Source organism: Cydia pomonella, chromosome 9 (assembly GCF_033807575.1).
Source record: "Cydia pomonella isolate Wapato2018A chromosome 9, ilCydPomo1, whole genome shotgun sequence".
Taxonomy (NCBI): Eukaryota; Metazoa; Arthropoda; class Insecta; order Lepidoptera; family Tortricidae; genus Cydia; species Cydia pomonella.
The window spans coordinates 10,234,060-10,256,377 of NC_084711.1; the positions used below are offsets into that span (position 1 = coordinate 10,234,060).

At 36.6% G+C, this 22,318-nt stretch overlaps 3 protein-coding genes across 7 annotated transcripts in view; 1 reads left to right on the top strand and 2 right to left on the bottom strand.

Moving 5' to 3' along the window:
* Positions 1 to 3,076, bottom strand: part of LOC133521312 (phosphatase and actin regulator 1-like) — a 94,129-nt gene extending 91,053 nt beyond the window's left edge. For 2 of the 5 annotated variants that reach the window (XM_061856207.1, XM_061856204.1), the window contains exon 1: positions 2,823 to 3,075. In XM_061856207.1, coding sequence (XP_061712191.1) covers positions 2,823 to 2,913 — 91 coding nt within the window. In that variant the 5' untranslated portion in view covers positions 2,914 to 3,075. Of the gene's footprint in view, positions 1 to 2,822 lie in introns of all 5 variants that reach the window. The other 3 variants (XM_061856210.1, XM_061856206.1, XM_061856205.1) reach the window with 2 other exon arrangements.
* A 3,905-nt stretch (positions 3,077 to 6,981) lies between these two features.
* On the top strand, positions 6,982 to 18,902 carry LOC133521330 (ribosomal protein S6 kinase beta-1). Its single transcript, XM_061856239.1, has 9 exons — positions 6,982 to 7,273; positions 7,531 to 7,571; positions 7,681 to 7,942; positions 8,364 to 8,497; positions 8,983 to 9,174; positions 9,445 to 9,535; positions 9,920 to 10,162; positions 14,125 to 14,232; positions 14,638 to 18,902. Exons 1-9 carry the CDS (start codon positions 7,169 to 7,171, stop codon positions 14,815 to 14,817), a joined length of 1,356 nt encoding a protein of 451 aa, XP_061712223.1. The 5' UTR covers positions 6,982 to 7,168; the 3' UTR covers positions 14,818 to 18,902.
* Positions 18,887 to 22,230, bottom strand: LOC133521328 (RPA-interacting protein-like). The gene is made up of 3 exons (XM_061856237.1): positions 21,017 to 22,230; positions 20,743 to 20,939; positions 18,887 to 19,784 (listed from the first exon to the last, which is right to left on the bottom strand). Exons 1-3 carry the CDS (start codon positions 21,275 to 21,277, stop codon positions 19,466 to 19,468), a joined length of 777 nt encoding a protein of 258 aa, XP_061712221.1. The 5' UTR covers positions 21,278 to 22,230; the 3' UTR covers positions 18,887 to 19,465.
* Positions 22,231 to 22,318: the final 88 nt, after the last annotated feature.

Consider the following 22,318-nt stretch of genomic DNA (forward strand, 5'->3'; position numbering starts at 1 on the left):
GTGAGTAAGGTTGCCAGAGCTCAACGAGGGGCGGGAGGGGGTTAGAGTCGGCAACGCGCATGTAACTCCTCTGGAGTTGCAGGCGTACATAGGCTACGGATACTGCTTACCATCAGGCGGGCCGTAAGCTTGTTTGCCACCGACGTAGTATAAAAAAAGGACCACTGAAAATCCATCAATAAGCGAGAGTCTGTTAAGCATAGTGTAAAAAATGAACTTTTATTAAGATTTTCTAATCGCAGTATATAGCACTTCTCGGAACTCCGTAGCTGATTACGATCGCAACGAATGCCTGACAATCGAGCACAGGTCCGTCCTCTAAGCGCGCTCCGCGCGGACTGAGAGCGGGGCGTCCCTGCTGCGTGATTTATACGTGTTTAAAAAAAATATAAATTTACGGCAATGTAGGTCCCATAGTTATGATTTCTTTTTTATAGGTTAACATAATGTTACAGTTTGCTATAATATTATTTTTAAAGCAAAATATGCGTACAATTTGCGGAAAAAAAAATAATAAAACCCTGTTTTCGCCAAAAAAAAAAAGGAAACTCGGAAGGTATTTTATCAGTTTTTTCAAATGAATCTTCGATTGTTAATCATTCCAGCCCCTCGTACGAGATATGTTGAATCAAATTGTAGTCATTCATGTACCAAATGATTCTTGTTTACAGCAAAATTGAGAACCGAAACGCCACATCTCACTGCAAAATTTGGAAAAGACTCCCAAAAAACTCATTAAAAAAGAGGTTTAAAAGAGAAAATGAAAATTTGAACTGTTGGAGCCGCTAGTTTAGGAAACGATTATTTAAGTACGTTACCAGTTTTTGAATAAATACTAATAGTTACGTCGTAATCTTGAATGAAAAAGGAAGCATTTTACAAAATACGCTCGTCTGTAGGAATAAGGACTCTTAATATGTGATGATTCCCACAAAATTAGAAATAATTTCTTGATTGAATAATTTCAAGACTGCACAATTGGTTCAAATTCGTGTATGTGACCCTGCTGTAATGGCCCCATTCTTATTGCCCGTAAGGCCCGTCCTTAGATATATGTCAATGGTTAGAACTCTGAAATAACCTTTGAACTTAGTTAATAAACAATAATAAAATGATTTTATTTCAGATAAAAAATCCATAGTTGTTAGTTACATTTTTACATTTTTACTTTTTACATTTTTACATTTTTTAATGACATAATGACAGCCCTACGGTATGGTGTGCTGGACCTAGTCCCAGTTTCAAGCATGGTCTTGGCTGCACACCGGTAGTGCTGCATGCAAACCGGGACAATGCCCATTGCCATAGAGCCTATAATCTAATACCCATTTAGTCTAACCTTATTAATCTGGCCGGCACTAGTTGCATTGGACTGCACGCTTGGCTCGCATACATGCTGGCACCATTATTTGTGCCCGTAAGGCCTATACCTATAGGATTATAACTATAGGATTTCAAAGTATAAAGTCACCTCATCTGCTACAATCTAGTAACTAGAATGGCAGCTCTATTAAAACAAAACAAGGTGTTATGCAAAAGATGTAGATCATAGTATGTATTTTAACCCATGTATATAATGATCTGTTAAATATTATATATAATATATGCATAATATCTAAGTACAAATATTAGACAGCTAAAAGCATTGTGCTTACATTGTGCTTTTCACCGAGTGTTTTGTAAATCTGATTTCTCAAATTCTGTGTAACCTCTTACTATTTAGCTGAACCTAAATGAAGATAGGTACTTTTCGTGCTTCTATATAGAGATATGTTTAACAAACATGGAAACTATAGGTCTAGATTAAGAGAAGAAAGTGTAATAATATTTTTTGTATGACCGTTTGTTTCATATTTAAATAAAAAATAAAAATAAAAGCATTAAGGTGCAGTAGGCTCTAAGAATGGAGTTTTTGGAAAGTTGTGGTGCTGTTTTATACCACAATACTGTTGTCAAAAATTTAATTAGCAATCTTGAGGCCTTTCTCTAGAGACTTCACCGATTTGAATCCTGAGTTTTTAACTATTGGTTGATAAATAAAATGCAAAAGTTTTAATAAATTTTGCACAAAAACTAAAAACATGGAAATTATTTCTAAAACTGAGCAATATTATGCTTGAATGAACTCGGTGATCATTTATGAAACAAACCAAAAAAAAACATTCAAATACATATTGATATCCTTGGTCCTAAGCACACACGTCCATCTAGCTTATGCTCAATGAGAGTGAGAGAATAACACAAACCTACTGGACCTTAAGAGATCTAGTCATGAAAGTATTCAATAGGCATGTTTCCAGTAATAGATTTGTATGGAAAACACTACCTAGGAGTATGTCATACACCAAACAAACCACAACTAACAGGTCATACAACATATTGATACAAATATTGTTACATTATATTTTTTGGTGGCCAGACCAACATGATTATTGGCAATAAATGATTTCAGTAAATTTAAATTATATATAAATAGGAAGCATAAAAAAGCGAGAAACCTAATAGGATGATGTATTGGAAAACAATATCAAGCACGAAATTTGATTTATGATATCCTCATCTATTTAATATTGAAATTATTGACAAGTTTGTGTATTGTAATGACTCACTGAGTAAGTGTTATAACACTACAAGTATACAATCATATACTTTAAAAATGATGCAGCAAAGTTACATCAATTAGAAATCAGACCAAATATATGGAGCATGTAGGTGGAAGAAATAGCCACTGATGACTTAATCTATCTGGGCAAATTAGGTTAGGAAAAGATTTATCCTTTCATTTATTAAATAAATCACACGAAGGACAAAATGTAACTTACCAATATTTCCGGCACTCCCTTGTTTCTTGTTGTTTTTTAAATATCCATCCAAATCAAGATTATTCGAACTTTTGTCGCTGTCACTAGCCATTGAAAGGTTTCACTTTAATAACTAAAAATTGGTTGAAAATTGGATTGCATAAGTACATTTTACACACATTTGTTCAATGTCAAAGCAAATGTACGAACTATATGAAAAACTATTTAATCAAAATAATAAAAACACATTAAATACATGTTTACACCCTCATTTAACGTTCAACAATCGTATTTTAAGTACGTTCAAATCCCAATTACGACGAGAAGAGTTTTTTAATAAGATTTTGTATAATCAATTATTAATTGCTGGAATCATACGGAAAATCTATGATTAATTTTAAAAGTATCGCCTAAAAGTTTCGGAAAAATTCTTCGAATACTACGAATCAAAAAAAATTTTCCACAAGTCCTATGTTTTGAAAGGGCACCACAGAGTATAAAGCGAATGGAAAGGCAACCGGAAATAGATAAAATACATATTGGGCTCAACGAAGGCCACTATAGGAAGCGTGCATGAACTGTAGGAGGCAGCACAGGAGCGTCAGATTTTTGGCGCGAGGCGTAAATGTGATGTTGATTGTTCCGATGTAGCCCACAAGATGGCAGACCCTCCAACGCGCACGGTTCCTATACTATCCTTGGGCTATCACGTTTAATTTCGCCGCTAGGGGTGCTAGTGTAATCGAAGGTCCGAAATTCTTTCAAAATGTTAAATGCATTTTTTATGTATTTTATGACGAGATGTCAAATAACAATTTTGAATGAATCACAGTTAGTTTCACTAGACTTAAATGGACCAGGATATGGATCGCGATTACCTTTTGTATTGTTTTCGAGTTCCCGAAAATTGCGGTGATCTTTCTCTTTTACTCTCAGTATGACAGACAAAGGGTTAGAGTGACAGAGAAAAATGCCCGCAATAGGGTTGATTCCAATTTTTTGAAACGCTTGTATTACGTTCTATATTAACTAAAAGTTGACCTAAAATTCAACTTTTATACTAAAAACGGCTTTAAATATGTTAAATTAACAAAATATATTTTGACATATGCTTTCGCACCCAAAACGCTCTTTGAAAATTGTGTGACGTCACAGTTTACGGTTTAACACATAACTACATACACACGTAGAAGATACGAACTGTCAACTGACATTTGTCATTTGTTGTTTATCGCCTAACTGTCAATAGTGTCAATCCGAGAGTTGTGAAGTCATCAGAATCTTCAAAGACGTTTCGAGTTTGGTCACGTGACGTGTGCCAAAAGATATTTTAAATTCAATATTTACAAAAAAATGGTCATTACAGGTCCTCTAAAAGTAGTTTAACATGTTCTTATAATCCAAAAGAATTTATTGGGATACAATTCTGCCCTAAGATTTGTAGATGGAAACAACCCTATTGACAAACTTCGATTTTCGTGGTTACAGAGGGCTTACCGCGAACCACGTTCGACGTGTTGCCTCCCTGTCACACTTATGTGCGAATTTACAAGTGCGACAGAGCGGTAACACGTCAAACGTGGTTCGCGGTAGGCCTTCAGTTACCCTAACTGCGTCGAAATATCGGGAACTTGCAAACAATACAAAAGGTAATCACAGTCCATAGGTCGATTTAAGTCTAGAGATGTCAAATGCATAGAATTTTTGGGGGTTGCGGTTTTTTAAACGATATTTCACTCCATATTCATAATTGTGGTAAATATTTTTCCATCTTCGTTTAATCATGGTAAACATTATATAATAATTCAATTTAAAGTTAGTGTTTTAAAAAAGTGCCAAATAAAAGTATACAAAATTAAACTGGTTTAAAAAACAGAAAATTTTGACGGTATAGTTTCTATTTTCCTCCGTGAGCTTCTACGGATTATCGTCTTATCTATTGTTTAAAAACCGCAAAGGCGCGTGCCACTATGAAAAAATGGTCAAGCCGCATAGGTAGCGTTTATTGAATTACTACTCTATTGAGCACGGAATAAGATTCATTATGAACAAATACAGAATTCTAACAGAATAGCTGTCTGATCTCTATTGGTGCGTCTAAGGTAGGCGACTAAACGCTCTCAAACCAGCTTAACTTGTGACACTGCGATCCGAAACAAAGATACGTATTCGAAGACCTCGCTTGCACTGGTAATGCGAGCGCACGGCTAGCTAGCGCCAAGGAAGCAATGTTATGTTTCTCAAGGAGCAGGTAAAAAACAGGGCCGGATTTTCACACAAATATATTTGGGTGGTTTTACGTTGTTTAATTTAAAGAGATAAAACATAACACTATTTAAATAGTAGGTACACATCTAACAGAATGGGTTTGTGTAATTACAATAATAACGAGATATACTCATTTTTATAATCAAGTGTTTAAACAGTTGTTTGCTAATTTTAAACTTTAAACAGGCTTATTTTAAATAAACAATAAAACAATGGTAAAATAGTAATACCTAAATATGTATATTCATTTAACAATCCCGTACTACTAATGTTAAAATAGACCTATATGTTATAATTAGGTACACTAAAATAAATATATTATTTACAATAGAGTACACATTTAGTAAAACATTTATACAAATTTATATTATGAGTCAACAAAAAAATATGTAACATATACATAATAGTGTATGCATAAAATAATTAAATATAAAACAAAATATGCATATCGTTTAGAGTCAAATCACGCTAACTCTTTCAAGCAAACCATACAAACAGTGTCAGTTTGTTAGAAGTCTGAAGAGTTAGCGTTATTTCGTCAAACCACCCAAATATATTCGTGTGAAAATCCGGCCCTGTTTTTTACCTGCTCCTCGAGAAACATAACATTGCTTCCTTGGCGCTAGCTAGGCGTGCGCTCGCATTACCAGTGCAAGCGAGGTCTTCGAATACGTATCTTTGTTTCGGATCGCAGTGTCACAAGTTAAGCTGGTTTGAGAGCGTTTAGTCGCCTACCTTAGACGCACCAATAGAGATCAGACAGCTATTCTGTTAGAATTCTGTATTAGTTCGTAATGAATCTTATTCCGTGCTCAATATAGTAGTAATTCAATAAACGCTACCTATGCGGCTTGACCATTTTTTCATAGTGGCACGCGCCTTTGCGGTTTTTAAACAATAGATAAGACGATAATCCGTAGAAGCTCACGGAGGAAAATAGAAACTATAAAATACCTTGCTGTATAGGAACATATTGCTTTTCTTTTTTAATTAGCATAGTAGAATTTCGAGATCTTTTTCTGGACCTCACTCTACAGTGGCGCCAATTGGTGAGCCCTCATTAACGTTGCTGGTCACGCTTAAACATAAAGGGCCCCCCACACCCGTGCGCGAATCGAGGCGCGAAGCCGCGAACGCGAGTGTGGAGGGCCCTCGCGTCGATTTTGCAGATTGTTCACGCCTTCGCGCCTTAATCCCCGTTTTTTGTCGGTATTTGGCCGCGTCAAAGGAGATGCGAAGCGCGAACTTGCAAGACTCCACACTCGCGATCGCTTCGCGCCGCGATTCGCTCACGAGTCGGTTAATCTGAACTGTCATAACATTCTATGGCGGCTACTTGGTTATATTGGGTGCGAACTTATCAACCAAAAATCAATTTAACAGTTCCCAGTTTGAATCAGTGCCTTGCCGCAAACTAAATGCGATCAGCTGACGCTTCGGCGCCATCTTGCCGCGAAATCGCCGTGAAGTTGTGCGAGTGTGGAGTCTACGTCAACGTCGCGGTATGTTCGCTCCGCGATGTCGCGCCGCGATTCACGCGCATAGTCTTGAGGGGGGCTTAACAAAATTTGCAATACATTGTGTCAAAATAAACAAGCGCTTTGATCGTGCGTATTGAGACCTTAATGTGTTGATATTATAGCCGGTCAAACAACTTTGTTTGTAAAAAAAGGCGCGAAATTCAAATTTTATATAGGACGGTAACCCTTCACGCCTACATTTATAAATTTCCCGCCTTTTTGTACTGACGGAAATGGCTTGACAGACTATAATTAATGTATAGTAGGAATAGTAGCGCCATCTACTAAAAAAAAGTTCTCACGTCTCAACACATGCTCAACACTCATCGAATGGTCATTGACTCGTGTGTGACTTCAGCAATTTCATTCATTCAATTTAGTCCATTCCACACTTTTCGGTTCTCTCACTCACATTTACGTGACAGAAGTTGTATTACTTTTGCATTGTAAACTTGAATTAAAATTTAATTAACTGCTTAAATCACGTTTTATTAAATATTATTAGACTATTGTCAACACGTAATTCATTTTCTTGTATTATATAAAGAGAGAGCATTTTGCTGATGTGATATTATAGAAATGTCATCATATATGGCAGGTGTTTTTGATTTGGATTTAGATGTGGATCCTGATACTGTAAACGTTGGAGATTCAGACGAGGACGATATTATTGAAGTGGATGAGGTACTAATGCCAATTGTATTAATCAACGAAGTCCTTGTGATGCTAACCTAAAAACATGACCATGTAAATTCTCAATTACAACTCAAGGATAAATTTCATCGAAGTTAAAAGTAGTACTTTTATGAATGAAGTACAGGGTATTAGTCTACATTAATGTTTATTTATCCTTATTTGTAATTTTATCACTCACAAACATTGAGAAGTGTTGTGATTAATCATGATCATGTAACAATTAACTCTCCTTGTTTTGAATGCAGGTTGATTACGAGCCGGAATTACACGTAAATAGCATTGTTGAGTAAGTAAAAGCTTATAATGCATGAAGCATTTAATTAGTATAACATAAAATAATTAGGTACCTAATTATTCTATTAAATTGTTGTAATAAGTAATGGCTGACTTTGCAGACAAGAAGGCTCTGAGACAATTCAACTATCTGAAGACAATGTTAACCCAGGTCAATGCAAACGCCTCGGTCCTCAAGATTTCGAGCTACGCAAAGTTTTGGGAAAGGGTGGATATGGCAAAGTGTTCCAAGTGCGAAAAATTACAGGAACTGATGCCGGTGCACATTTTGCTATGAAAGTTCTCAAAAAAGCTTCCATAGTACGAAATCAAAAAGACACCGCACACACAAAAGCTGAGAGAAATATTTTGGAAGCTGTAAAGGTATTTATATGAATTCAGTTTTAAATTATCAACTAAAACACTCCTTAACAATTAAGAAATACTCAAGAATTTTAATTTTAATAAATATGTCAGTAAAAATTGCCATGTGGTAGTTTCGATCATCAAAATAATGGTAATTAAGGGTGATTGATATTTACACGCTTAGTAAATTAGATTATTTTGGAAAATATGAAAACATGTAAGAGATTGTTTTCTTGATTCAAGACCATAGAAAATTATTTCTAGTTCAAAAATGAAATTCTTTGAATACCTACCCTCAAAACCAGAACTGCCGGCTTTTATCCAGATATTTTTAGGATAAACCCAGGAAAACCTGTATGTATGTGTGTGTAGCAGCCCTACTTACTACATCTCTAAGGCAGAATGAACAATGGATATAATTTTTATTTATTTATTTCAGCACCCATTTATAGTGGAATTAGTATATGCTTTCCAAACAGGTGGTAAACTATACTTAATTTTAGAATACTTAAGTGGTGGTGAGCTATTTATGCATCTTGAGAGAGAAGGTATTTTTCTAGAGGACACAGCTTGGTTAGTATACCTCAATTAATTTATTAAGTGCTTTGTTTGCACACTAAATTACAAACTCGCATGGTAAAGAAAAGAAACATTTGAACATCAGATAGCTTGTCATGTATATTAATATTTTAATTGCACTACAACATAAAGAGTTTTGACATAGCTGACATCAGACTTGTATATTTAATTGCATTGATTAGGTGGGTCCACACAGAGAGAGCATAATACACATGTTTTACAACCTGTTGTGAGCCATGGAACAAAATTACATTCCTTATCTGTTGAGTGCAAGTTGTTCACACTCATGCCCACTTTACGCCTTTTTCATATCGTTAAATGTGGACATTGGTTTATCATGATGGTGTCGCTTAAAAGTTTAGAGCAAAATTACACAATACAAAATCAATTTGAAACATGAATATTTTCTAGTTTTTTAGGATGTGCTGCTCTTTTTTATAAATTTAAATTGAAGTAATAACAAATTTATATTTTTTCAGCTTTTATTTATCAGAAATTATATTGGCACTGGAACATTTACATAGTTTAGGCATAATTTATCGAGATTTGAAACCAGAAAATGTCCTATTGGATGCCCAAGGCCATGTAAAACTTACAGATTTTGGATTATGTAAAGAACATATTCAGGAGGGTATTGTCACACACACATTCTGTGGTACCATTGAATATATGTAAGTATTTGTTTTGTAAATAATTGTCCATTTCATTCTAGCTATAATTTTGGGTTATTAAATATATTATTATATTATTTTACTTTAAATATCAACATTAGAGATAAACTATCATATTAAGAACTGATTTTATAGATAAGTATCTACCTAATACGTAATAGTTTATTAAATTAACATTTTAACCTGTTATATTTAGCAATAAGATTTTTTATTCTCTAATTTAAATTTAAATTAAATTATGAACAACCATTAATATCTTATTATTTGTAGGGCACCAGAGATTCTGACACGAAGTGGTCATGGAAAAGCTGTGGATTGGTGGAGTCTGGGAGCACTGATGTATGACATGCTCATTGGACAGGTAAGACCATATGATGATTGTGTAGAGTCTCCCCGGCGGAAAGGACCAGTTGTCGATCAATTGTAGTGTTGATTCCCTGGAATTGGAGCTGTAGGATACTATCCCGACCCTGACCGTATTCTCACACTTTCCTCTTCAGTCTTCTATTTTTCATCTTATATTAGAAGAACGTCTTTAAGGTCGACATCTCTCAGTTCTGTATAGTTGAAGCAGATCTATGTATTTTGTCCTTTATTTGTAAAGACTTACGATATTATTTGACTATGATTTATTATTCACCAATGTGAGATAGTGATGTGACATGTAACATCTTTATTAATAAAAAAACATGTTACTGTAAAATAGGTAAAAATATGATATTTAAAGAAAATGTTTTGCTTTCAGCCTCCATTCACTGGCGACAATCGTACAAAGACTATAGAGAAAATTTTAAAGGGTAAACTAATGCTGCCAGCCTACCTAACACAAGACGCTCGCGAACTAATCCGTCGCCTCATGAAGCGATCTGAGACCCAGCGTCTCGGCGCCGCGGGAGCCCAGGCAGTACGCGGTCACGCCTTCTTCAAACATGTCAACTGGGAGGACGTGTTCTCTCGCAGACTGGAACCTCCTATTAAACCTAGACTGGTGAGAATTTTATCTGCTTTTTACTACGGCAGACTACCTTGCCTCTAGTGAATTAATCCAACCCGTATGAAGCGATCTGAGACCCAGCGTCTCGGCGTCGCGGGAGCTTAAGCCGTACGCGGGCACGTCTTCTTCAAACATGTCAACTTGGAGGATGTGTTCTCTCGCAGTCTGCTCGCAGACTGGAACCTCCTATTAAAACTAGACTGGTGAGTATTTTATCTGCTTTATTACTACTGCAGACTACCTTGCCTCTAGCAAGTTAATCCAACCCGTATGAAGCGATCTGAGATCCACCGTCTCGGTGCCGCGGGAGCCTAGGCTGTACGCGGTCACGCCTTCTTCAAACATGTCAACTGGGAGGACGTGTTCTCTCGCAGACTGGAACCTCCTATTAAACCTAGACTGGTGAGAATTTTATCTCCTTTTTACTACGGCAGACTACCTTGCCTCTAGTGAGTTAATCCAACCCGTATGAAGCGATCTGAGACCCAGCGTCTAGGCGCCGCGGGAGCTTAAGCCGTACGCGGGCACGTCTTCAAACATGTCGACTTGGAGGATGTGTTCTCTCGCAGTCTGGAACCTCCTATTAAAACTAGACTGGTGAGTATTTTATCTGCTTTATTACTACTGCAGACTAACTTGCCTCTAGCAAGTTAATCCAACCCGTATGAAGCGATCTGAGACCCAGTGTTTCGGCGCCGCGGGACCTCAGGCTGTACGCGGTCACGCCTTCTTTAAACATGTCAACTGGGAGGACGTGTTTTCTCGCAGACTGGAATCTCCTATTAAACCTAGACTGATGAGTATTTTATCTTCTTTATTACTACTGCAGCCTACCTTGCCTCTAGCGAGTTAACCCAATCCGTATGAAGCGATCTAAGAACCAGCGTCTCGGCGCCGCGGGAGCTCAGGCCGTACGCGGTCACGCCTTCTTTAAACATTTCAACTGAGAGGACGTGTTCTCTCGCAAACTGGAACCTCCTATTAAATCTAGACTGATGCCTATTTTACAAAACACAAATTATTTATTTTCTGACAACAAGTGATTCAGTATTGTTAGAACACATTAATAGGGAATATTACGCAAAACTCTGCGTAGGCAGCGCCTCTAGCACATACTGAGGGCCTACCGCGAAACACAAAAATCGAAATTAGTTGAGTTAAATAAATCGATATGACCAATTTTAGGTAAACTGCTTTAAGAGTTTAGTAGTATGTAGTAGTAAAACACCTTATTGTACAGAAAGAAACATAAAACCGGACAGAACATACATCATTTGTACAAAGGCGAACTTATCCCTTTCAGGGATCTCTTCCAGTTAACCTTTCAGTAATTGAGCAAGAATTGGAGAACGGTAGACATCAAAACTGTATTGAACGGCATAAAAGAAAATATTTAATTTCCTAAAAGATAGGTAAACCTATAAGTCCTATAACCTACAATATATAAATGGGATATGAAATAAAACAAATATGTAAATAGTCATATATAGTCATTTTTTTTATCAGAATGTCTTTTTATATTTCATAGTATAATATTTAAAACAAAAAAAAAAGTTATAATATATAATATCTATACTATATAATACGTATATGCACCGAGGCACACCGAGGTCACTTACGGTTCAGTCTGGTGGCGTATGCATGCAGCAGATAGATATCATGACGTTTGTGGGTTTCGAAATCGACCAAAAACTGTCGTGGGCCCCCCATATAAATAAACTTTGCGGGAAAATCGGTGGTGCTTGCCTCGCGCTTCGCCGCCTGGCTCGAGTCGTGCCACGGAATGTAGTGCGAACCTGCTATTTCGCAACCATTCACTCTTACAGTATGACACAGAGTTGTGGGGGCGCGCAGCGGACTGGCAACGCACTTCCAAAAGACTCCAAAAAAGAGCTGTGCGCGCGGTAATGCAGGTGTCTCAGGATACTTCCGTGAGGCCCTTCTTCAAAAAACTAGGCATACTGACTATGCCGTCGATAATAATACAACAGATTGCTACTTATGCCTACATTAATCTACACATTTATAAAAAACGCGCAGACTCAGCCCGTCCGCTCCGATAGGCTTAGCCTTTGCCGGTTAAGCGACGACTTGCGAGATCAGGAAAGATAACACACGTTATGTGTCCGACTGTCTACAACAAGCTGCCAGTAACTATAACCTCAGCTCCCTCTCTAGGTTGTTTTAAAAGAAAACTAAAAAGTTGGCTTCTCGAGCACACATTTTTTACTTTGGAAGAGTTCCTAAATGTTAAATTATAAATTAACGAATAGTTAATCATATTTATTTTTACCTGTATTGTTAACTAAATTTATTAAATTGTAAACTTTTTTTATATACACAATTGACATGTAATATTATTGATGTTATAAATAAAATTAATATGAATATGAGTATACAAAACTACCTAACCGCACACATCTTTTTGATTAAGTTCCGTCCGAAAGCCACAACTTTTTTAAAGAGAGAAGACGGTAAGGAATTCCATAGGAGTTTAAAGTTCATAATGAACCTTAATTGACATTGACCCTATTATACCTATTCCTCAAACGCAACTACACTACCAAGAATGTGGAACGAGATTGCCGATTAGTAGCGATAAATATTCAATTGTTTAACGCCAGTTATGGAACCTTGAATTGATACAATCAATCGAGAACACTAGTACTGAACTACCGATACTGCCATGTATCGTCTACACGGTAAACTGACTACAGTGGAGCCTCGAGTATTCGTAATACCTCGATTATCCGAACACTAACTTAGTTTATCCGAACCCTTAATCAACCGAACGCTGCACCCGTTCAGCAATTAAGAGCCCGGTAACGATTTTAGAGCAAAAATGTTAAATTGATAGGTTTAGTCATTGAAATTGTGTACACCTTTTGTTACGTAATATCTAAATAACAAGTAATGGTTTCTATTAGCACGTCTTCTCATCTTGCCTTTTAATATGAGGTCGCAAGCGTGCGTCCCCGGTTATATGTGACGAGAAGGGACAGTTTCTAAAAATCATAAAAAAAAATGATGGTAAATTATACAAAATGATACAGTTTCAGCAAATGTTGTAAATTAAGTTGATTTTCAGAGAAATTGTCACTTGTTTTGAAGTCATTTCTGAAGTTCATCTAACTTTCATGTACACTATTCCAAATTTATAATAACAAAACTGTAGTAATAAACTACATTAAGTTGAAGTACAGGATATTTGTAATACAAAATTACCATTTTTAGCAGTCCAAAATTTACATTTAAATTCAGTGCTTTACGCGCGTTTACCTAAACGTCCATCAGAAAAAAAAAACATTACTAATTAAGTGAACTGTTTTCAAAAAAGTTATTCATTAAAATTTAAGATAACAAGACGTGCTAATAGAAACCAGTACTTGTTATTTCTAATAGTTAACAAAAGGTGTACAACTTCATCGACTAAATCTATTTATTTGACATATTTGCGACTAAAATAGATAACAGCCTCTTTAGAATTGACGATTTAAAAATGAATAAAACAGCATTCGACTTTTTTCGGGTGTACCTATTATAATTCAATGTTAATATGAACATAAACTTTGAATATAAAGAAAGAAAGAAAATACATTTATTTAACGCCACAATATAGTACATTAAAAAGAAGGCATGCAGACATAAAAAAACATTTGGACGCTAAAATAGGAACCCCACTAAGCATAATGCCGCGGCAATCCGTGACGCTGGTTTTCTGTTTTCTGAATATACTATACGAAGTGTTTTTAGTAGTTGTTAATGTTTGATCACGCACAAAAAAAACTTGCATTTTGATTTATCCGAACTAGTCTCGGTTCCAATTTGTTCGGATAGTCAAGGTTCTGCTGTATTCTTAAAAATCGGAAAGACAGGTCTATCGATGGTCAGTTAGGGTGACTGTTGGTACCGACATAGGTACATAAATAGCTTATTAAAAAAAAAAATTCTTTCAGACTGGTGAAGACGACGTTTCCCAATTCGACACCCGCTTCACACTGCAGACGCCTATCGATTCGCCAGATGAGTCGACACTCAGCGAAAGTGCCAACCTCATGTTCCAGGTTAGTATTTTTAACGTCGACTTCATCATTTTAGCCTCTTGTCGCCCACTGCTGACTGCTGAGAATAGTCCTCTCTTCCTGTACGCCATTTATCCGGGTTTCATCCAGAAATGTTGTATCAGAGATCACAAGTTGAAGACAAATTCGTGTTTCTATTTTGGCAGCTAATGTAACTTGTGGGAACTCAATTGTCAAACGTAGATCGTCGTAGACGCACATATATTATTATACAAGCAATGAATCTTTGACTGTCTTAAAGAAAATAAATAAAGCGAAACAGCACAAAAAATAGGCAAACTTCAATCTAACTCCTGCAGCATGGGGTTTTATCTGTGAAATCAAATTAGCTTCGCATGAAATTGAGTTGGCTCGGAATACATGAATATATTGAACGTCGATCTCCAGGGCTTCACGTACGTGGCGCCATCAGTGATGGACGAGATCCACAAGCCGCGCGTGATCACCGCGCGCTCGCCGCGGCGCCCGCGCCCGCACCACCACGCCGCCTTCGCCGTGCCGCTCGCCTCCACCGCGCACGCGCACCAGCAAGAAGACCTCATGGATGTACAAGGTCTACCTATATAGTAAGTACGCCCGACACAAATAGCTAAATTGTCAAGGCTGTGTGAGATCTAGCGCGTAAGCGTTAAGGCCCGTCCAGATGGGATGTTCAAATTGACCAATTTGTCAGAGAAAAAAACTGGCGTTAATCTTATCTAGCGTCCACGCGTATACAATTTAATCGAACAAGTGGAATCGGCGAGCTAATTAAATTTTTGCGTTCAGGCCACCTGATAATTTAGCCAGATTGGGCGAAAAGTTCTCCCGTCTGGGCTGGTCTTTAAACGCGTTGAATGTATATGAAACTGGGTTATTAAGTCAAAGACGCACGCCGTTACTAATTGTTAAGAGGAAAGAGGACGGCCGAATCTCCACACAAACGTAGTTCCCATTTTCCTCTCTGGATTTTATGGAAAATATTTTTAGCTCTGCCCCTACGTTTGACTTTTTTCGATTTTTAGGGTTCCGTACCTCGAAAGGAAAAAACGGAACCCTTATAGGATCAGGTCTACTGTCCCTTGGAGATGTGAAAAAATCAAACTTCTAAGCCAACGCAATCTAAAAATACAGCCGTTTATGCCGCAAATTTTCGACACTCGCAAGGGAATCAAAACCTACAGGGTACTTCCCGTGAACTCAGAATCTTGAAATTGGGTACGAAGCAACGTCTTATAGCACAGATAAAGGAAAAATTGCGAAAACCGTAAATTTCTAGTTACATCATATAATAATATATACCTACAGGTTTGTACGGAACCCTCGGTGCGCGAGTCCGACTCGCACTTGGCCGGTTTTTTTAATTATTATAAACAGGAGCGTAAAACTGATTTCATACAAAATAAATGCTTCTAACTCCTATAATAATTAACAATTCGAAAAAATCAAACGTGGGCATAGCTGTGGTTGATATACAACAAATTGTGTTCAATAATGTTAATATCCAGAGAGGTAAATAAGGACTACGTTTGTATAAAAAGGCGATTCTGCGCTGGTCCTGCACTTTCGTCTTAAAAGTCTTAACTTTTATTATTTGTTTATAAATTTAATTTCATGATTGGTATGATTCATAGGAAATTAGCCTGATCACCGCAGCCCTTAAACTCGTTTGTGCTCTAGCTCTCGCGAAGCCTTTATAGTGTTTATTTTCTTCTTTTATTAATTATAAGTATTTGTAAACTCCTATATGGACGACTGTTGTGCCGTTTTTGATAATTTGTTTAGTAAACAGTGTCGCTATTTTTCAAATAAAAAAAACCATGTTTAAATATGTAAGTAAAGTATATTCTAGATTGTGTTTACCTATAGAAATGGAATATTCTAACCTTCTAATCATAATCACAAGAAATATACCAAATTATTACAGATCAAGGATCTGTTTTAACATTCAAATTCTTTTTTTTTAAATTATACTTAAGGTAAGGTGGGGTAAGACTATGATCGGGACAAGACAAACACTTGTGTGGAATCCTTATAATGTTAGTCTTGCCCCGAGCAATATCAGTATGTTCGTCTTACCCCATACCCACCTTTTAAATATTTTTATTGCATTGCTTATTTATACCTGGGCAGGTCTTCATCAGTTTAAACCGACGTCATTGTTGTCCTTTGTATACTTATTTGTCTAAAAAGGGAACGATGAATTGACAAGTGATATGAAATAAGGTGCTGAATAGGGTGATATGATAATAATGCGTCACAACAAGAGTGTAAATAACAACGACGAGCGGTTCAAATGTCGAAGGCCCGGCTCCATGTAAATTTGGTTAGAAACTACTTTTCTTTATCGTAAATTGTTAGTTTAGTAATTACATCTAATTTGTATTGTCGTCGTATACTGAGACAGACATCGCAATGGTTAGTCTTATGTTATTAAAATAACTTCCGAACTAGGAAAATGTTATTTGGCAAGGCGTGACAAACAACTCTTTAAGTTAACCCTTTGACCGCCAAAAAGTGTTGCCTCAGAAAGAACGTTTCCAAAAATAAACATCGGCCAAGGGCCATGCTCAGTGTAGGGTTCCGTAGTTACCATTCTGTCAGAATAAGCTAAAGGGGGTCTATAGGAAGTATCGTGTACGTTACAAGCATAAGGGAGTACCTTCGCAGCGCTTAGTACTTAGAGTACTTACTTCTTTTTACTTAGAAGACTTTTTGCAATAACTCAAAAACGGCCCTGGACCGATCATGTTCGCTATAATTTTCATTGAAAGTATTTATTAAAATTTTGTTTTACGATATTTTTCATATTTTTGGGCCCATGGTTCAAAAGTGTGAGGGGGTTGGGACACATTTTTTTCGGAGTGATTAGTTCCGAAAATAATCACTTAATCAAAAAAACATTGTGTTTAAGACCCATATTCATTTTGAAAGACCTATCTAACCATACCCACACCAACGCCACAGGGTTAAAGCGAAAAAAAATACACTTTATATGGGGGGGGCTACCTCCAAAAAAAAATGGGGAATATATTTTACCATTCTGTGGCTATGCATGATTTATTTATCAATGCCAAATTGCAGCTTTCTAACACTATTGATCACACAGCAAAGGTGCGGAAGGACAGACATGGTGAAACTATAAAGGTTTCTAGTGGATTACGGAACCCTAAAAAACCGATTCAATAACCTTTTGTCTAGTTTTGATTTTAAACGCGTATTTATATACCACCAGCAACTTGCATTGTATCGCTTTTGGTACATTTAGCGAGGCACAGACTTGCATTTGGCATGCAATTATTGGTATTCAAAGGGTTAAATTAACTTGGTGTATGTTGATTTGGAGTCACGCGACAATTATTCTAAGATGTAGATAAGTTATCCTACCTGCATTATCATTAATAATCTGAAATAAATGCACCGAAAATATTGATGCATTAGCCTCTTATATCTTCCAAAGGTTCGTGTTTCATAATTGTATTAGTGGATTTCAAATATTCTCCACTATAACCTCACTGTTTATTTTAAAATTAAGTACAGCAAGTGATGAGATTGGCCAGCAAGAGGAGAATCATCGGAATCCCAGATTGTATAGCACTGTTAGGTACAATCCACGTTGATATTTCAAATAAGTATTCAGGTTCTGATATAGACTGTCTGCGCTGGTCTTCGAGCAACACCGGCTTCCGACACGTCGGAAGGGAGGAGTCCAAGCGATGTCTTACCGTACAAATCGTTCTGCCAATTTTGCGGGGGGAAACGTGCACACAGGCGCACTTCGCACTCACTACATACAAAATCCAATCTGTAATGACGACACAAATACATAGAAAATGACACACGACAAAGACCAATCTTGCACACCTCGATCTCTTTTTGTGTACGAGACACTACACACACCGCGCTATGGCTATGCCCAGTTGGGCATGTGCTTCATCAGAGGGGAAATAGGGCTAATGCCGACTCCCTGCCCGGTGTTGCTCGAAGGCGCTAGTTGATCAATAATTATGTATCAGTGCTCTCTGATTGAGCGTCTAGCGTTGCGCAGTGCTGGCACTAATGCTCAGCACAAGAGGATAATTAGAAATAAGTAAAACGTGTCCTCCCGCAGGGCCACGGCTGCAGCGCATTAACAAGATTACTCGATTACCGCCCATGATACACTCACAGATATAAAATATTATTTGTATTTTCTTAATATTAAACGGCACATTGCCTGGTTCCTTAAAATATACTATTTAATTTTATAAAAATATTAAAGAGGGCAGATTATTAAGGATTAATATTTAACAGTATCTTGATTATATATTATATGCATAATAACTATTGTGGTAAATGTGTGATTAAATATCATTTAATATGTATGCGTGTACTAATCGAGGGCTTTTGTTTGCAGGCCTAGAATAATTCACATTAGTTGACCATTTATACTAAGGATGATGAATTAAACTACAAAGATGCCCATGTAATACTGTCGGTGAAAATAATGGTACTGTTTTATACTATTATTAATGGACATTTTATACAAGTTACCGTTTAGTCTAATATTTGGGTAGAATAATCACGTATATTAAAATGTTCTAACTCCAACTATAAGACAAAAATAATAATTTACAATATAACTTGTTACCATGCTTCATGAATTGAAATAAAGGTCATTTTTTATTTTGTAATTGGAATTTTATTACGAATCATTTTATCATAAAACCTGTTAGGATAAATAACAAATTCAAAAGAAAATACTTAAGAAGTCAATTCTCTTAAAGATATATCACAAATATTAATCAAATTCATAACAATGTAGCCACGACCCTCAAATGGTTTCTAACAATTTAAAGATAAATCAACAGGATGGTCACATGCAAAAGTTACCTAATCAAGCAATGAATATAAACACCAATATGAAACATACAATAATTTATGATATTAAAGAAATTTGGCTGTCCATGCCAAGATTAAGGCTTCACAGTTAACCAGTAACCATGTGGTTCAACATACAAGACAATAATATTAATCTTAACTTATATTGTTGCCTGTGGAAAAATCTTAGTAGATGATTATTCTAATAATCAACACCATATGTGGCCAAAGTAAGAAAAATTTGTCAATGATCTATAGAGTCTGTGAGGAAAGCCAACAGTCGTCGACAGATCCCTTTCCAAACAGACTATAATACTGTTCCACTTTGTCAATAAGTGTGTGCATTAATTTTTGTATAAGAGTTATACATTTATTTTTATACCACTAGCCGCATTTCCATACAGCTGTCACAAATTAGGTAAATATGACTCTCATTCACTTCAGAAACAGTAGTAAAAATAACTTGATTATTGCATAAAGCACTATGTGCTTCAATACAATTGTTCAGGGATTTCTTAATTTCTACTAAAGACTTTTGAGTTTGAATATTACATTTGCATTGCAAACAAGTCAAAGTACCGAAATCAAGTTTTAAGTTATGTTTTTGACACACTGGACATATTACATTATCTTCCTGTTCTATTGTAGACCAGTCCACATTTTCAGCATGTGATTTTTCGTGTTCTTCAAGCCACCTGCAAAAATTTGAACAATGTGCTGTAAATTATTACTTATAACTACCGAAATTATGTGAATTTTACTTATGTTTTGTGAATATGTAAATGGTATAAAATCATGATTTAAAGTCACCCTGCAAAAGATAATCAGGAGAGACCAAAAAAAATCTGACAAATTGAGAACTCTTTTCTTTTTGAAGTTGGTTAAAAGATTGATTCACCCATTTATAATTTGTCCCCATCATTAGACATTGGAGTTGTAATCGCCAGTCGGCATAAGCAATAAAATTCAAATCATATAACTCATTAAATAAAGAATGTTCACGAGTTTGTAAAAATGTTTTTCTTACCATGTGCTAAAACTCTGATGCCTACTGTTGTAAAATTTAACCTAAATTATGAGTGATCCATTACAAACCTACAGTTAGACCAAGCTAAGTTTGCAGCAATTTCGATAGCAATGACTGCAAGTGTCATTTTAAATATCAAACTTCTATGAAATTATGACACATTTGCATAGTCTGTGCTATCAAAATCGCTGCCAACTTACCTTGGTGTAACTCTATTTTTAACTGACTTCATATTCTATGGTGTTAGACTTTATTCTTGAATATTGTGATTTTTGTTGACTGTATGATAACAAAAATCATTAGGCGGGTCCACACAGAGCGAGCATACGTGCGAGGAAATTTTCTCACGCACAAACTGGCCCGTGTACACGTGCCTCGGCCGAGAAAAACACGCATGCCGCCTCGGCCGAGGCCCGTCTTTCTGTGCGTGAGGAAATTGCCTCACGCGTATGCTCGCTTTGTGTGGACCCGCCCAATGATGCATTATGCAGGTTTAGGTTTTTGTGGTGGTGGCCTTGTTATCATGAACACAGAAAAAAAGATGTGGGTAGTATGGAAATTACTACCGATTTTCATTAGGAACAGTAAAGGATATAATGCAAAAATATAGGTTTTAAAAAACTAACCACTGTAATTCCTCCTGAACCAGTTCATTCCTTATTTCGTCCATAATTTCATTTTCTTCATCAGTAATTGTTGTTTCCGCAGAAAAGTTAAACATACTTTTATAGATATCAGTCAATGTTTCCCGTAAATCCGTTTCAGTGCCACGAAGCCTGTTCAGAAGCATATTTCGACAATTTTGAACTTTATCTTTATAAGTCTGTAATAAAACACACAGCTTTATATATATGAATCAAAGTACTTTTCCCAGCATGATAAACATAAAACAATACACACCTTCCTCATCTTTTCTTTGAGTTCAATTGGAGAATGTTTGTGCTTTAAAGCAATATGCCGATATGAGGGAGATCTCGAACTTGGAGAATTCATGTGAGATCTCGCACTTGGAGAATTCATGATTTTATTTTTATTTGGCAGATCAGAACACGCGTGTGGTTTTTTTTTTACAATTTGGCGGTAAATCAGCAGTGAAGATACATGACACGAGAGGAATTCAGAATTCAGCGTAAATGACAAGTATGGAGTGACAGCCGACATTGATAAACTGACATCAAAAAATATTACCTATGGAAAAATATGCCGAGACATGCCAAGCGTCAGGGATAGTGTTGATAGGAACTCGAGTCTTTTGAGTCTGAATTTGAAGAACTCGACTCGTTTTTACGAAACTCAGCTCTTAAAAAACTTCCGAGGATTTTAAGTCCCGAGGCGAGTCATTTTTTGAGTCTTTTTTAAGAGAACTCAAAAGGACTCGAGTCTCTGAATAAAGACTCCGTCAACAATTTCATAGGTTTAACCTAAATAAAAGTAAAGAAATTATGCGTTATTGTACAATTTGTGTGCCTAATCCACGAATATTACACAAAAACAAAGTATTTCAAATTTTGCAAACAAAAAAATTGAGAGCTCTCTGAAAAGGACTCAAGTCCCTACAAAAAACTCGAGTCTAACAAGTTGAAAAGAACTCGAGTTTAGTATTTTTTTTAAACAAGCATACGGCCCGCCTGTTGGTAAGCAGTCAACGCTGCCTATGGACGCGTACAACTCCTGTCACTTAATATGTGAGTCTGAAAAACTGAGTCGAGTGTCAAAACACAGGACTCAAGGTACTCGAGTCTTAACCATCACTAGTCAGGGACGCAATTATGCGTTCGAGGGAGAAAGCGATATTCCACCGTTTATATATGCCTGATATATCAGGCATTAAAGAGGGTTTGACAGACGGGCGTACCGGACTGCGATCTTGGCCGGTCCGAGGCCTCTTCGATCATAAGTAAGAGCGATAAAGAAATATACTAACTAACGTCAGCTGTAACAGACGGGCGTACCGAATTGCGACTTGACCTGGGGGCCTACCGGGAAAATCGAAATTCGTCAATTGCGGGCATTTTTCTCTGTCACTCTAATTACGTGTTAGTGAGAGTAAAAGAGAAAGATCCCCGCAATTTGCGAATTTCGGTTTTCGCGGTAGGCCCCCAGGTCAAGTCGCAATTCGGTACGCCCGTCTGTTACAGCTGACGTATATAATAACGGTGTAAGGTGTATTATGCCTCAGTGAATAACTAAAATTATGCTTTT